The following is a 17,937-nucleotide window of genomic DNA, read 5'->3' as shown; positions in this document are numbered from 1 at the left end:
TGTAATAGGGGTCACTAATAAGCACAGACGGGGCCTGTCCTCTTTTTTCTGGCCCAGCGGTTCCCTCCTGCTCCCTTGCACATCCAGTTCAATCAGAGGCAGATGCTACTGGGGCAAGAGTCCCACAGATCTCCATTCTTGGCTCCCTAGAGATTTTCCTAGTGGGAGAGGCTCTGTGGTTAGAGCAGTGGGCTGAAAGCCAAGGTTCAAATCTGATTTCTCCCACTGACTACTTCACCCTTTACTGCCTCGGATACAAACATAGGAGGTTCTTTACTAAAGGCTTCCTCCCATTTTGTGTCTACGGGAAAAATGCTTAGTAAACAGGGCCCTTGGACTGTAAGCCCTCTGGGGCGAGGAATGTAACTTGCCTCGAGCTTGGGAGAGTAATTAAAAATCCAGATCCAGACTTCTTTTCCAGTCCAGTCACTGCAGCAATGGTCCTCGTTCTAGAACCTGCTAGATGTATGCTCCCACATGCAGAGGCCTCTTAGGGCCCAATTCATCAAGTCTTTTCCCTTAGACAAAACCTTCATGAACCAGGCACCACAGCAAACTGCACAGAGGGTAGGACTGCACTGATACTGCAGCTGGATTTGCATCACTTACTCAGTATTAGAAGGATTCCCAGCATGAACAGGACCACAGCAAACACCAGGCCACCAATCCTCAAACTTTCATAATCTGCAATGAAAATATGGTTTCCTTGTCACATCAACTTACACCTCTCTGCTCTCCACCAGTTCATATATTACAAATATCAGTAACACATGCACAGTGGCAAGAATGCACCAGCAGACAGAGGCATCCTGGTATTATCCCTAATGTACTAACTACATATGTCTATTATCCCTGGGCAGTGAACCATATACATATAAATACATTGTATACACATTTATCAATCAAAGGATCCATCCATCCAGATACTGAACACATGCTGGCTGTTATTAAAAAAAACCCAACAAAATGTAGCATCTAAACTTAAAGCCCTAAGTTAGGAGATATATTCAGCTGACGTTAGGCTCCTCAATTACTCCTAACTTTCAGACCGATTCAGTAAACTCTGCAGGAGAGCCGGCGCTCTGAGGTGAGCACCCACTCTCCCGACGCGCGCCCAGGCACCTCTCCTGGGCGCGTGATTCTTTATTTAAATTAGGGCCTGTGCTAATAAGGAGGCACTAGGGACACTAGCGTGTCCCTAGCATCTACTTAATAGCGGAAGCGGCGGCTGTCAGCGGGTTTGACAACCGACGCTTAATTTTACCGGTGTCAGTATTCGAACCCGCTGACAGCCACGGGTTCAGAAAAACGGACGCCGGCAAACGTGCATTTGCATGTGATGAGCACTATTAGTTTCTGGGAGGGGGGGGGGGGGGTTGGCCGCACGTTTTCCACGCGCTATTACCCCTTACAGTATAAGGGGTAATAATAGCACGTCAAAAACACACTGCCAAACGGGGCTAAATGGTGCGCTCAGCTGAGCACCCCATTCTGTATCAGCCTGTTTGCTTCCCCACTTTAACTCTGCCCCTGTAATCACCCACTTTTAAGGGGCCTAAATTTAGGCTTCTAGTGTTAACTAGAAGCCTAAATTTAGGTACTCAGAACTAGTAAATTTTCAAAAGAACCAATTTAAGAGCCTATACTCTTTGAAAACTGACCCCATACAGACCATGAACTCCGAACAAAAACTTAAGATGCTGAAAGGTAGCCAAGCCTTCCATGCTCACCATAGTTAAATGGGTCCAGTTCCTTGTTCTCCTCACTGGTTGCTACAGCTAAAAGAAAGATTATATTATATAGAGATACAGAGCTAGAAACAATTTTATTCACCATCTCATACACAAGACCATCTTATTTTTGCAAGAGGACCTTGGTGCATGTTGTCAACAAGAATTACTATCCTTAACAGAAGGCTTTAGAGGGTGACCTGTATGGAGCAGCAGTTACTATCCTTAACAGAAGGCTTGGGGGTAACCTGCATAGAGTGGCAATTACTACCCTTAACAGAAGGCTTGGGGGTAACCTGCATAGAGTGGCAATTACTACCCTTAACAGAAGGCATGGGGGTATCCTGCATGGAGAAACAGTTGCTACCCTTAATGGAGGAGCAGTTGTTAACCTTAACAGAAGGCTTTGTGGGGTAATCTGCATGGAATGGCAGTTACTATCATTAACAGAAGGCATGGGGTAATCCACATGGAGAGGCAGTTACTAACCTTAAAAAAAAGGCTTTTAGGGGGGTAATCTGCATGGAACGGCAGTTACTATGCTTAACAGAAGGCTTTGGGGGTTAATCTGCATGGAACGGCAGTTACTATGCTTAACAGAAGGCTTTGGGGGTTAATCTGCATGGGGTGGCAGTTACTACCCTTAAAAAAGGCTTTGGAGGGTAATCTGCACGGAGTGGCAGATACTAACCCTAACAGAAGGCATGGGGTGACCTGCACGGAGAGGCAGTTACTAACCCTAACAGAAGGCATGGGGTGACCTGCACGGAGTGGCAGTTACTAACCCTAACAGAAGGCATGGGGTGACCTGCACGGAGTGGCAGTTACCAGCCTAAAAATAAATAAAAAAATAAATAATAAACTTGCTCAGCAGATCGGATGAACCAGCTGGATCTCTTTCTGCCATCATTTACTACATTAATGACTTAGAGCAGATCTCGTTCATTTCTATTTCTTTTAGTTCATAGGTCACTGATACAGTCTGGGCATTTAGAGTGGTCTCACTTCTTTTTTTAATGCAAGAATCTCTTTTTTTTTTTTAAACAGGAAAGCAGGTAGGAAGTGGCATCAAACCTTAGATAAAATTATTATATGAGATATTCAGCTCAGTGCTCTGTGCTAGCAGGAGTCCTGGGTCCTGTTCCCGGCTCTGCCTCCTGCTCACCAGGCTGGCTGGAGCTGGAAATGCTGCTGAAGGAGATCTGGGTCCTGTTCCCGGCTCTGTCTCTTTCTCCTCAGGGTTGCTAGGGCTGGGACTGTTGCTAAAGTATTCGGGTTTTAGAAAAAAAGATGAAATCGTACTATTCCGCTGTTATCATTAGGGTAATCTTGTTGTGATTGTATTTTATTTGTTACTGTATGTTATTGTTGTAAACTGCCTTGGTCAGCTTGCTGTTAGCGTGATATAAAAGGGTAATAAATAAATAAAGTAAGTAAGTAAGTACAGGGATAATTCCTCCATCAAGATGTGAGTGTATCTTACACTGCACCTGCGCCACGAAAACTCCATGACCAGAGCCAGTGCTCGTCCCTATTCCCATGTTGTCTCTCTGTTTTCCCGGCTTTGCTTGGGATTTTTAGCAATAAATCGCACGCTGTGGTTGGGTAAGGTCTTGCTTTAACTGACAATTTCACAGTGACATCGCAGGCTGCGTCATTCCATACGTACCCAGCACAGGAACCAATAGGGAGCAGAGGAAAAGTATCACCGTCTCCATGACAGCTGAAAAACACGAGAAGACAGGGATAGTAACTGTTTGCTTCCAATTGCCTGCACCTACTGTTCACCCTTGGTGTTCCCCGCACCCTCAGCGTGAGCTCTGGGACATAAAACCTGCAAATTGGAGATCAGGATTCCAGTCCCACCACCTCTACTCAATTGTGTGCCCCTCAGCAAGTCAAAAACCTATCTATGCACAGCTCATGACTTTTTTTTATGCTTCCTTCATCTCTTTGCAGCATGAATCGCAACTAATAAAAAGATGTTTTACTTTGATTTAAATTTGTATTTTGTTACTGTGTACTGTCATGTTGCTATTTACATGTATTGCATTATATTATTTGTATGTATATCGCTTTGGGTGATTTTTTTTTTTTATACATAAAGTTCACTGAGATACAGTTTATTTGAAAGGGATGCCATAAAATCAACGTGTCCCTCAACTGGCATGAAAATAATAATTTGCTTTTTTTTCTGACCCGGCCGTTTCCTCCTGCTCCTCTGTACTTCCAGCCCAATGAGAATCACGGACGGGATCTGGTGCCAGGACCTGTCATTTACAACTATCCAGGGATTTTTTTCTCCCTTTTATATATTGTCCAACCCCAAAATGCCTGGTTTGATCATTGCAGTGCCTGCGACTCTGCAATCATTGGCCCTAAATCTGCCCACTAGGAGTCGTCCTTAGGCAAGGACCATGATTCCCTCCCTCATGCTGCCTCCACAATAGCCTGAGCCCCAGCAAACTTGGTGAGTCAAAGACCCAACTTGGGGACTGAACCTGAGATTTCCCACATGGCAGTGCACAACACCCGACATCTGAGCCACTGGGCTAGCCCATAATTTGGTTTTCTAAATCTTTCATCCACACAGATACAGTCACACTGGCCTGTCCCTCCCCAACTCATTATGGACACAGGATGGAGAAAGACCACTGCCCAGAAGTCCTTTCCCTTCCCCAGGCCACCCCCTACCATGGCCTGTTTGCTTTCCAGCCATTGCTGATGCCATCCTCCTTTAAAGATTCCCTGGGACCCCTGATGCCTTAACTGTTCCCAACCTGCCTGATAATTGGTTTCCTAACTTCCTTTCCCCAGTTGTGTGTGTCTGGCTAGCTAGGCCTTGTTTACACAAATACAGAATTTGAGGAGACCAGCTCTGGGGGTCTTCTCTTTTACATTATTTGTTTATTTTGATTTATATTCCAGCTTTCAAGCACTTCAGAGTGGATTGCATTCAGGTACTGTACATATTTACCTATCAAGAATGGGTTTACAATCTAGGTTTACACCAATGGAAGGTGAAGTGACTTGCCCAAGGTCACAAGGAGTGACAGCGGGATTTAGACCCTGGCTTCCCTGATTTTAAACCTGCTCTAACCACTTGGCTACTCCTCCACTCCAAGGTAAATGGTTGAGTAAGCCCAGTTTTTGGAGGTCATCCTCTCCCCCCCCCATCATATAGACCCGGGACTGAGTAAGAGCAGCTTCTGGAGGCTCTCGCATCTTTCTCACCATTGCCTTTCCTTAGAGGTAGATTTACCAGATAGCTCTGGGCCACAAGGGAGGCCAAGCTAGTCCTGGTTTTACTCTCATCGAATGCAAGGGGAGTAAAACAATGACCTGGATATCATCAGGTAACCCTGCTCAGAAGAAGAATTCCAGGCAGATTTCTGCACTTGAGATCTGCAGCTCCCAGAAGCCAAGCCAGTCCTAAGGCATGGAAACAAGGGGAAGGCGAGTCTGAAAATGGTTTTCGAGAGTAAAAAGTATTTTACCCACATAAATCAAGTCTCTGAAAACTGAAGGTGGGCAGTGTGGTGAACAGTTCACTAATTTTGGGAGGGGAAGTGGTATATAAGCTTTTATAGATAAATACATGGGTGGAGAGAAGGCATTCCCAGGGCAGGTTCAGGCCTAGAGAGAAAAGGGACACGTGTAGACCTTATTTTGAAATCCACAAACATACTCTTCCAGCAAAATTCTCCCCACACAAAGAGCAGGTGTAAGAATCTGTGCGTGCTTTGCACTCTCGAACGTTTTCAAAGGATGGAAAAAGTATGCATAGACTTTGCATCAATACAGACAGTTTGAAAACTGCCCTGCAAGAGGTCATTTCAAGATTATAGACTTTCCTAGCAAGACCTTGACCAGCCCACACTGAGTGGACACTTCCCGAAGACATACACATCTTGTTCCACTCAAAGATGGATAAACGTTCACTTGAAGGGTCCGAAATACTGGAATCCATTAACCAGTGAAGTGAAATTTCAGCAAAGCAACTAAGATAAAGTCATGTGATTGCCATGTTAGTTCACTTGAACATGTGGAAATAAAGCTCAATAAACAAAAAAAACAAAAAAAAGATAAGGTAATGCCTTTTCATTTGACTAATTTAAATAATACATTTTTTGACCAGCTTTTGGGAGTTATGAAGTATTGGAAGCAGGGCCGGGCTAGCTTTTTTGCTGCCTTATGAAAACAATTACTGTGCTGCCCCCTCCAAGTTCTATTTTTTTCTTCTAATGGTTAATTTGTATTTAGGGATGTGAATCGTGTCCTCGATCGTCTTAACGATCGATTTCGGCTGGGAGGGGGAGGGAATCGTATTGTTGCCGTTTGGGGGGGTAAAATATCGTGAAAAATCGTGAAAAATCGTGAAAAATCTAAAAATCGCAAAACCGGCACATTAAAACCCCCTAAAACCCACCCCCGACCCTTTAAATTAAATCCCCCACCCTCCCGAACCCCCCCCAAATGACTTAAATAACCTGCGGGTCCAGCGGCGGTCCGGAACGGCAGCGGTCCGGAACGGGCTCCTGCTCCTGAATCTTGTTGTCTTCAGCCAGCGCCATTTTCCATAATGGCGCCGAAAAATGGCGGCGGCCATAGACGAACACGATTGGACGGCAGGAGGTCCTTCCGGACCCCCGCTGGACTTTTGGCAAGTCTCGTGGGGGTCAGGAGGCCCCCCACAAGCTGGCCAAAAGTTCCTGGAGGTCCAGCGGGGGTCAGGGAGCGATTTCCCGCCGCGAATCGTTTTCGTACGGAAAATGGCGCCGGCAGGAGATCGACTGCAGGAGGTCGTTCAGCGAGGGTTCCGGCGCCTCGCTGAACGACCTCCTGCAGTCGATCTCCTGCCGGCGCCATTTTCCGTACGAAAACGATTCGCGGCGGGAAATCGCTCCCTGACCCCCGCTGGACCTCCAGGAACTTTTGGCCAGCTTGTGGGGGGCCTCCTGACCCCCACGAGACTTGCCAAAAGTCCAGCGGGGGTCCGGAAGGACCTCCTGCCGTCCAATCGTGTTCGTCTATGGCCGCCGCCATTTTTCGGCGCCATTTTGGAAAATGGCGCCGGCTGAAGACAACAAGATTCAGGAGCAGGAGCCCGTTCCGGACCGCTGCCGTTCCGGACCGCCGCTGGACCCGCAGGTTATTTAAGTCATTTGGGGGGGGTTCGGGAGGGTGGGGGATTTAATTTAAAGGGTCGGGGGTGGGTTTTAGGGGGTTTTAGTGTGCCGGCTCACGATTCTAACGATTTATAACGATAAATCGTTAGAATCTCTATTGTATTGTGTTCCATAACGGTTTAAGACGATATTAAAATTATCGGATGATAATTTTAATCGTCCTAAAACGATTCACATCCCTATTTTCCAATAACCAACATACAACAGAAACAGCTCAAAAAGAAAAAAGAAGCATCACAATGCTTCATAAAACAATAAAATCAAGAAAATATAAATCATTTATAACAGTATAACCTTACTAATAAAAAGAATAAATATTTCAAAACAGCTGACAAATAGAACATTCAGTAATTAAAAACTCATACAATTTTTTTTTAATTTCCCACACACCAATAAAACATTTCAAAACAGCATACACAAACAGCATGCAGTAATTAAAATTAATACAGAAAAAAAAAGTTCCCCAGCTCTCCATCCCTGGGAGCTTTTGATTTCCAGTCATCCTGAGATTGTCGTAGATTTATATATGGAGGTGAGGGACACACAAACTTTCTCCTCTCTCATATACATACTCTCAACTCACACACACACACACACTCCTCACTCATATGCGTACTCTCAAACACACACACACACACACACACACACACACTCCCCTTCTCTTTCACTCACTAACACTAGGCCTATCCCTCTTTTCTTCGGCTGCTAGTAAAGGCCCAGGGGCTTCTTCCACTGTTTGACTGTCAATAGGATGCCACCAGGGCTGACCTTAGAGGAGTGCGGGACTCAGGGAAAATTAGTCAGAGCAGGGTCCCTCATCCATGATGGAAGGGAAGGCAGATTAAGGTTGCACTCTTCCCCCGCCCCCAAAAGACCCCATCAAGCCCTTTCTCGTTCCTCCAACACACAATCAAGCCCTTTCCACTCCCCAAGACCCCGTCAGTCAGTCTCTCCCCCCACCAAGACCCCCTCAATCAGCTTCACCTCCCCTCCAAAGACCCCCTTCGGGCAATCTCTCTCCTGTAAAACACCAAGAAGTGCTTTCCCACCAAAACTTTATCAAGCGCTCTCCCCTCCTTCCAGACTCCCAGAAAAAAAACATTCCCTCCTCTTTCCCTAACCTTCCCAGTTATCTTATTAGTAGTGACTATCATCTCTTTCCCTATATGGCTGATCCACAGGAAGGCATGCGCTGACACCATCTCTGCTTTCATGCCACTAGATGCACGCTATATACCCCCTGCTAACCTGCAGCCAATGCTGCCTCTTCCTTGGATCTTTTGTGCAGTAAAGGAAGCAGTTTGTGAGGGGCCTGTAAAATGTGGAGCCCACTAAGAATGACTCTTGGTCTCTGCTGGGGACCTCCAGGGCCCTCTTTCATTCTTCGGTCTCCAGCAGGATGGATTCCCGCCGGTGGCCCGTGCGCCAGGTCTTTCTCTCTTCTCTGCAGCCGTCACCCTGCAGGGTGTGCCGCCCCATGCAACTGCAGAGTTTGCACACCCGGTGCCACCTGAGTGGAAGTTAAAATGGTGAAACGCTTCAGAAGTAACACAAAACGTCTTTACTGAGACACGGGCTTTTAAACTCCCTACCAGTCATAACTCTCCTGTTTCTTTGTTGCCTTTTTATTGCTCTGCTGGCAGATCAGCTCTCCCAGTCAGCACTGTAATGTAATCTATGATTCACCTTTGCTTTGGCCTGCTCACTTTTTTTTTTTTGACCTGATAAAGGGAAAGTCAGTCAAGAAATGTATTAATGTAACCCAATAAAAAAAAAAGTACTGTCATGCTAAGTGAATGCTGGGCTATAGAAAGGGACACCACCACCTAGCCTAGCGAGAATAAACCTGGAAGTACAGATAGGGATTACTGAAAACATTTGCAAAGCCATGTTATTTTGCGTATAAGGTTACCAACTGGCTCCAGCTTTTCAGGACAGGTTGATCCAGTCCTGGTTTTACCCCACTGATTGCAGGGATTTGTTCTGCTTTCCCTATTTCCATGCCCTAAGAAACACAAGACTATAAGTGCCTGCATGCAGAGGAGTAAAACCAGGACTGGATCAACCTGTCCTGAAAATCTGGAGCCAGCTGGCAACCCTACTTGCATACTGGTGTTAACAGTGAAAAGTTCCTGTTTCGCTAAATCACCTCCAGTCTCTTCTATGATGCCTATGACAATTTATCGTCTTGAATCATTTTTGTTTAATGACCTTTATTTCTGAATGAAGTAACTAATAAACCATTAGTCAGTGAAGAGTGTGTGTATATCATACAAGTATCAGATAATGAGGCCATACTGTGATGTGGGAGAACATTTACTGGCAGCACCTGACAGAACAAAATCTTTCAGCCTCTGAGGGTGAACATGGAGTGTCTCAGATTCTGCTTTAAAAGTATTTCTAAGGAAGGAGAGGCCTTGAGGGGGATGGGGAAATGATCTTATGAGAGAGAGGCGCTGGAAAGAGCTCCCCAGTGTTCCCATATGTTTGAAACTTAATAAAAATGATTTAAACCTAAAAGTATTTCTCGCTTCTTACCCTATCCCCAACTGTTAAATTGTATTTAAATAATGAAAATACAGTAATTAAACTCCACGAAACTCATTCTCTCCAGGACACCATACATGGTTCTCGATGCATCCGAACAGTGATACCATTGACTATTACCCCAAACAATGCTCAGCTTCGTTTTCAGGTTTTTCTAAATGATTAAAAAACAAAAAGGGAGGGGGGGCGTTTCCTCCCCCTCCTGCTGATTTGAACAAAAAAATAAATGACAGTTCGCCGCATCTAAAGAAAAGCTAAAATAAAAAATATTAAGCACAAATGAGCACACTCCATCAGTCTCTCGAGCTGGCATATAAGGAGGAGGCGGAAGGGAGTAAGGCAACCCCCCATCTGTACACCCTGGATTCTGCAGCATGCTGACACCCGTCAATCTGAAGCAAATTCCTGCTCAGGCCTTTATTTAAAAATGTTCTTACTCCTTGTGGGGGCCCTGCTCTGACTTCTCGGCATGAAGCAAGAGACGCCGTAACCTTGGCCTCCCCTTCCCGCCTTGCCATGGCCAGTTCTCCTATTTCAAAGCACCGTGCTGCAGCTCCCACCTCCTGCTCACCGGGAGCATCACCTGCCACAGACAAAGTCAGGAGGAGGAGGGAGGGAGGGAGAGAGAGCTTTAAATCACTTCAGTCAGGAGGTACCGAGATGCATCAAAGGTGACCTAAGAATGCCAAGTCATCTTTCCGTGGTGCAGTGGATGTGGAAAAGGGAAACCAGCTGGCAGCGAGCATCTGAGTCTGCAGCTCCTCGGAGAAGGCTCAGGGCGTACGGGAACACAGGTATCTTCTCTGGTTTTCCTATTGTTTAAGGACTGTCTGAAGCTCTAACACCTAACTCTGGAGTTTCTGTCTCTGCTTCAGTCTGTAAAGACAAAAATCTCGCTCTCTTTTCCTCCGTCTCTTCCTTAGTCATTCTCCTCCTCTCTCCTTCCTTTCTCCTCCTCATAAATTTTCCCTCTACCACTCCCCTTTATTATTATTATTTATTTTACTTTCCCTCTATTCTCCGCTAATTCTTACTCCCTGAATGGCACTTGCACACACTGTTAATCAGTTCATTGATGAGTAACAAAATCATCAAGATAGGACAAAAGTATTTGACCATGGCACATACTGAAATGACGCCTCACTTGGTCCAGAAAAGGAATTTTTGGTATTGTTGGCCTCACTGAACTTGCCAGCAAACGGTCTTGTTAAAAGATGCACTGTTTTCAGGCCAGGCAGAATGCACAAAGCTGACACTCCATTTTCTTTAGCGTGTATTTGTGTCTGCGTGTGTGTGTGTGCGTGTGTCTGCGTGTGTGTGTGTGTGTCTGTGTGTAGTAACTCGGGTCACCAGGAGAGGTGACTGTGTATGTATTATCACGAGTACTCATTCGGCCACACACATAAGGAGCAACTGGCTCTGAAACTCACTTCTTACAGGGGATGGTTACCAATCACACTTTTAATTGCAGCACGATCTCATCAGCACTGCCTGCACTGACAGTGCTCTTTAGGAAATATATTATCATTATTTAAGCTCAATCGATAGACATGGATTTGATGTTCCCATTAACCCTAGAACTCGGTTTTGGATTTGAAGTCATAAAGCAGACAAAGTTCGGTCTTTGGGGGATCAAGATGTCATGTTGTATCTGGCTATGGATTGGTTGCCGTGCTCTTCTGGGACAGTGCTGTTAAAACTTCAATAATCTGAATATAACTGAACTTTAAGGAAACAAATTTAAAAAGGTTACTGTAACAGTCTTGCTAAACAGCTGCCTGCATGTTGATAAGGGGGTGTGGGCAGGATGGGGTTAAGGTTGAGAGAGGGAGCAAAGGTTTTCCTATTTAATGCAATCTGCCAGGAACAGAGGGACCAACAAACCCATCATCCTGTTTCCAATAGTGGCCAATCCAGGCTACAAGTACCTGGCAAGTACTTAGATCAGTGGAAAATAAATAGTCTATAAATAAATAAATAAACAAACAAGTGCTGCTACATGAACACGATGCTGGGTTCTGTATTTGGAGTTCCTACCCAAGAAAAGGACTTTTCAGTCCTTGTGGACAATACGCTAAAATTCTCTGCTCGGTTCACGGCAGTGGTCAAAAAAGCAAATAGAATGTTAGGAATGATCTGAAAAGGAATGGAGAATAAAACAGAAAATATAATTTTGCTTCTGTTTCGAGCTATGGTGTGACCACATCTTGAGATTTGCGTGCACTTCTGGTCGCTCCATCTCAAGAAACTAGAAAAGGTGCAGAGAAGGGCAAAAAAAATTATAAAGGGGATGGAATATCTCCCCTATGATGAGAGGCTACGCAGGCTAGGGCTCTTCAGCTTGGAAAGAAATGGCTGAGAGAGGACCTGATAGAAGTTTATAAAATCATGAGTGGGTGGAACGGGTTAATAAAGGATTTATTTACCTTCTCAAACAATACTAAAACAGGGGACACGTCATGAAACTAACAACCAGCAGACTGAAAACTAATAGTAGAAAGTACTTTTTCATTCGGAGCACTCTCAAGCGATGGAATCTATTGCCAGAGGACGTGAACAAGGACATTAGCATAGTGGCATGTAAAAGAGGTTTGGTCACGTTCCTGGAGGAAAAGTCCATAACACATTATTAGCCAGGAAGACTAAAGAAAGCTGTTGCTGTCCCTGAGAATGAATAACAGGAATTAGATCTACTTCATGGGATATGCCAGGTACTTGCGACCTGGACTGACCACTGTCTGAGACAGGATGCTGGGCTCAGTCGACCTTGGACTGACCCACTATGGCACTTCTGTTGCACTTGTCCAGCAATGGGGATATTCCAGATTCTGCCACTGGATGTCACTAGCGAGCAGTGCATGCCAAGTCCTCCTCTGCAGGTTGGTTTGTCATCATTAGATGACTCAGAGGAACTCATAATAGAGTTTCTGATGCAATAAAGTGCACTTGATTGTGCACTCATGTTAAATCACGGCAGCGCACATATTTTTTGGGTGCTTAGCTTTATTCTTGATTTAACAGAGCTTAATACACAAAAAAATGTGTGCAGAAATGCGAGTACAGCTGGGTGCCCAAATCCCATGTTAATCGAGGCATTAGCTATTATTCTCCATTGCAGAGAGATGTGTAAGCTTATTACATGGTTTCTTAACACAAAAAATTTAACTCTTGGTCCCAGCTGGAGTAAAGTTTCTGGAGCTTAATGGTAGTAGTCTACGGGACTGAACCTGGATGGGAGCAGTTTTTTGACCCAGGAATGCCCAGCCAGAGGCCCCTTTTTCTATAGTTTTCTTTTGTTTGTTTCAGGGATTTTTTTTTTTTCAGTTTGCCCAATGAACTGAAAAAAAAATCATTAACCTCACTGACTATAAATGAACCCCCACCCCTGCAAAACAAACCAAAACGTTTGCAGCTACACCTACTACCGCAGTGTAATATATGGTAGCCTGCTGCAGCTGCACTGCTGCCTTTAGCTTGGTGGCCTAGCTAGCTGCAGCTGTACCTCTGCTCTCTGCCCAGTGGCTTGCACTTCCCCCCTCTTTGATCCTCTAAGTTTCATATCACAAAGTGATCACTCAAGCCCTCTTTCACTTCTTCTACTTGTTGTTCTGCACCCGTTTTACCAGTTATGTGCCCTTACTACTATCTGTCCCAATCACTTTTAAATTCTGACACGGTTTTGGTTGCCGCTGCCTCTGCCAGAAGACTATTCCAGGCATCTGCTACTCTCTCCATAAATATCCTTCTGTGTTTCTTTTGTAATTTTCCTTCCTGCAACTTCTTATCAAGACCCTTTGTCCTTGAATTTCCTTTCCTTTGGAATATTTCACCTTCCCATGCTTTGATGCCCATCAAAGAGTTTCTATCATATCTCCCATTCCTTCCTTCCTCCGGTGAGTACATTTTGTGTCCCGGGCCTCGTGTCCGTTTAATAGCCCCTTCTGAACTTCTTCCATGCTCTCTAGTAATGAACACAATACTGGAGGCAGGGACTCACAAGTGACCTGTGGAGTGGCAATATTACCTTCTGTTTCCTGCTGCTACTAACTCTGTTACTACAGCCAGGCATACCTGTTAGCTTTCCCCACTTGCTTTATAACACTGACTGGCTACCTTGAGGCCATCTGAGATGATTACTCCTGCAACTCTTTCTTGTTTAACGATTTCCAGTTCTTGTTCTAATTAATTTGGGGTTAATTAATTTTTGCACCCCAAACTGCCACTGTACCTGAAGACTGGAGGGTAACCAATGTAATGCTAATTTAAAAAAAAAAAAAAAAAAAAAAAACGGTTCCAGAAGCGATGAAGGAAACTACAAACCAGTAAGACTGATATCAGTGCCGGGCAAAAAATTGTAGAAACTATAGTTAAGAACAGAATTGCTGGGCATCTGAATAGGCTTGAAAAAGATTTGCATACAACTGAGTCAGAATGCATGCAAATCTCTCTCCTGCATATTCATTAGGGATATCCTGAAAGCCTGACTGGTTTGCGGCCCTTGAGGACCAGAATTGCCCACCCCTCCCATCTAGTGGCATATTTTCTCTGCTGTTCCTTGGCAATGTCACTGAGAAAGATATTGAAAAGTGGTCCTGATACCGATCCTTAGAGAACTACACTGGTCACAACAAGTGCAATACAGAATGAAATCCTAAGTCTGTGGATTCTAGACATATAGGATTACCGGTATATACGTGCCCTACCAGGTAACTCTGGCAGGGAAAGGAAACCTGAAACACAAAAACAAATGATTCCTGGGAAAGGCAGTGCAGGTAGGCGGGCACAGATTCCCAGAAAAAATGCTGAATCATGGAGCCAAAACCTTCTGTTTCTCATTTAAGTCTCCTGTTCAGACAAAGGCTAGCAGTCAGAGAGAGGGAGCTGTTACTCCAGAGCAGGGACTCTGCTGAATCAGAGACTAATGTAATCCCACACAGTTTCTGGGTTAAATGTTTGTGAGTCAGTAGTAAAAAGCCAGATTTGTTTTTGCATAAATCCTTATTGTGGCCAGGAGCCAGAACTGTTTATGCTTAACTGCAGCCGGGAGGCAGATTGCATCTTTCTGTCCCAAGATACTAAAAGAAGTTGTTATTTGAATCTGGAGAAAATAAGTTACCTGGCAACTAATCTAAATAAATAAATAAAATAAATAGTTGTGGAGTCCTAAATACCCTCAGTGATACAAAAAAACAACAACAAACAAACAAACAAAAAAACATATAAACCACAACCAGACAAGACATTCAGTCATACAAACACATCGTATATATTCACCAGGGACAAGTCATTCAGAAAATAACAGCAGAAAGATCTGATCCCTCCCTGGAAGGGCCTTAAGCCATTGAGAAGGAACCTGCCTCAAGACACCCAATGCTCAGCTATCATCAGAGAAGCCTTCTGCTGGAGCAGAGTAACCAGTGATGGCGTTACGTGTGTGTCAAGAGATCCTAGCTACTTTTTTGAAAGAAACTCATGCCACTCTGCAGGCACCGATGCAATAATACCTGAGAAGAACAGACCCAGGGGAGCTGAACATTTTTCTTGCCGTTAAATAACATTCTTCCCGCTCCTGCGATGTGAAGAGCTTCTGAGAACCCTCCCGTAATCGTCTGGGAATGTGTCATGATCCAGAGACACTATGCAAACTGTCAGACAACAAGGCAAAAGTTTTCGCGTTGTTCCTCTGCCATCCTGTAACATTATGTACCAGCCCTGCTTTTCAACAGCTACATTTTTACTATGTGCCATCCTATATTCCATGCTCGCTGCTCACAGAACCCATGCTAGTCTCCTCTCTTCCCAAGTTTATCCATCTGCAAACCTTCCAAATAAAGTCTTCTCTTGCCCAGGAACTATGGCCGGATTTAGGCATAGGTAATATAGGAATGTGCCTAGGGTGACAAATTCTGAAGGTACCCAAAAACTGGGACTCCCCATGCTATAGTCTTAACTTTCCGGGTGCAAACCTCCACCTCCACCCCCATCCCCAGTCCTCTGCCTATGGGAGCCAGGAATAGGGGGATCTGCTTTCTTTAAACTTAACTGAAAAATGGAACTCTCTCCATTAACCTCCACTGTGATGGTAAGGTGCAGCGCCTTGCATGGGCAGCACAGACGGATAAGGACAAGAGAGAAGAAGTAGAAAGAAAAGATCATGGGCCGCCAATGCTGGCTATCAACTAATGATCTCCTGCTAGATCCAGTCCTGACGGGAGGGGAATAAGCTCAGATGGGGAACTACTAGGTACTACAAGGTAGTACCTAGTAGTAGTACCTAGGTACCTAGTAGTACCTAGTAGTACCTAGTAGTAGTACCTAGTAGTAGTACCTAGGTACTACAAGGTAGTACCTAGGTACTACAAGGTAGCACAAAGAAGAATATTTGAATCAACTGAGGGAGACAAAGAAATTAATCAAGTTGGCAAAAAGTCAAGCAGAAGAGAGGATTGCCAAGGAGATAAAAAATGGTGACAAAACATTTTTCAGATACATCAGCGAAAAGAGAAAGGTCCAAAGTGGTATAGTGAAATTGAAAGGTGGGAATGATCAATGTGTGGAGAGAGACGAAGAAATGGCAGAAATATTAAACGAATACTTCAGCTCTGTGTTCACTAAAGAAGACCCTGGAGAAGGACCATCTCTACACAACAAGAAACTGGAGGGAAGTGGAATGGATGAAAATCCTTTTACAGTAGAAAATGTGTGGGAAGAGCTAAAGAACCTGAAAGTGGACAAAGCCATGGGGCCTGATGGGATTCATCCAAGGATATTGAGGGAGCTCAGAGATGTTCTGGCAGCTCCGCTGTGTGACCTGTTCAATAGATCCCTAGAAACGGGAGTGGTGCCGAGTGATTGGAGAAGAGCGGTGGTGGTCCCGCTTCACAAGAGTGGGAACAGGGAGGAGGCTGGCAACTACAGACCGGTTAGCCTCACTTCGGTGGTGGGAAAAGTAATGGAGTCACTGCTGAAAGAGAGAATAGTGAACTATCTACAGTCCGGAGAATTGATGGACCAGAGGCAACATGGATTCACCAGGGGAAGATCCTGTCAGACAAATCTGATTCACTTTTTTGACTGGGTAACCAAGGAATTGGATCGAGGAAGAGCGCTTGATATCATATACTTGGATTTCAGCAAAGCTTTTGATACGGTTCCGCACAGGAGACTGGTGAATAAAACGAGAAGCTTAGGAGTGAGGGCCGAGGTGGTGACCTGGATTGCAAATTGGCTGACAGACAGAAGACAATGTGTGATGGTAAACGGAACCTTCTCTGAAGAGAGAGCGGTTTTAAGTGGTGTACCGCAAGGATCGGTGTTGGGACCGGTCCTGTTCAATATCTTTGTGAGCGACATTGCGGACGGGATAGAAGGTAAGGTTTGTCTTTTTGCGGATGACACGAAGATCAGCAACAGAGTGGACACGCCGGAAGGAGTGGAGAGAATGAGACGGGATCTAAGGAAACTGGAAGAGTGGTCGAAGATATGGCAGCTGAGATTCAATGCCAAGAAGTGCAAAGTCATGCATATGGGGAGTGGAAATCCGAATGAACTGTATTCGATGGGGGGGGAAAAGCTGATGTGCACGGAGCAGGAGAGGGACCTTGGGGTGATAGTGTCTAATGATATGAAGTCTGCGAAACAATGCGACAAGGCGATAGCAAAAGCCAGAAGAATGCTGGGCTGCATAGAGAGAGGAATATCGAGTAAGAAAAGGGAAGTGATTATTCCCTTGTACAGGTCCTTGGTGAGGCCTCACCTGGAGTACTGTGTTCAGTTCTGGAGACCGTATCTTCAAAAGGACAAAGACAAGATGGAGGCGGTACAGAGAAGGGCTACCAGGAAGGTGGAGGATCTTCATCGGATGACGTACGAGGAGAGATTGAAGAATCTAAATATGTACACCCTGGAGGAAAGGAGGAGCAGAGGTGATATGATACAGACTTTCAGATACTTGAAAGGTGTTAATGATCCAAAGACAACAACAAACCTTTTCCGTAGGAAAAAAATCAGCAGAACCAGGGGTCACGATTTGAAGCTCCAGGGAGGAAGATTCAGAACCAATGTCAGGAAGTATTTCTTCATGGAAAGGGTGGTGGATGCCTGGAATGCCCTTCCGGAGGATGTGGTGAAGACCAGAACTGTGAAGGACTTCAAAGGGGCATGGGATAAACACTGTGGATCCATAAAGTCAAGAGGCCACCAATGAAGAGTGGGTGACTCGCCAGAATGATGCCTACTGCCTGGAGACAATACCCTTATTAAATAAACATACACATGCTTACTGTGACTCCAACATCGCTCTAAGCTTCAACAGCAAGAGGAAATGTGGTAAAAAAGGATTCACACTCACAAAGAGGGGAGTAGCTGGCTTGTTACGGCGGTTACTACCCCAAATCAAATAAGCCTGATACTTCACTTTCAATGCATATACAGCATAGTTCTCTGCTTCAACGGCAGGGGAGAAGAAAAAC

At 44.9% G+C, this 17,937-nt stretch overlaps 1 protein-coding gene across 1 annotated transcript in view; it reads right to left on the bottom strand.

Annotated features, from left to right (window-relative positions):
• The window catches only part of FXYD6 (FXYD domain containing ion transport regulator 6), a 65,166-nt gene that overhangs the window by 29,731 nt on the left and 17,498 nt on the right, over nt 1-17,937 (bottom strand). The window contains exons 2-4 of the mRNA XM_029573610.1: nt 3,400-3,453; nt 1,731-1,778; nt 610-684 (exon numbers count right to left, since the gene is read on the bottom strand). Of these exons, the coding sequence (XP_029429470.1) occupies nt 610-684; nt 1,731-1,778; nt 3,400-3,448 (172 nt within the window). The 5' untranslated portion in view covers nt 3,449-3,453. The remainder of the gene's footprint in view (nt 1-609; nt 685-1,730; nt 1,779-3,399; nt 3,454-17,937) is intronic.

This window comes from Rhinatrema bivittatum, chromosome 12 (assembly GCF_901001135.1).
Source record: "Rhinatrema bivittatum chromosome 12, aRhiBiv1.1, whole genome shotgun sequence".
NCBI lineage: Eukaryota > Metazoa > Chordata > Amphibia > Gymnophiona > Rhinatrematidae > Rhinatrema > Rhinatrema bivittatum.
Note: the sequence above shows the minus strand (reverse complement) of the source record. Positions and strands in the feature narration are given on the sequence as shown.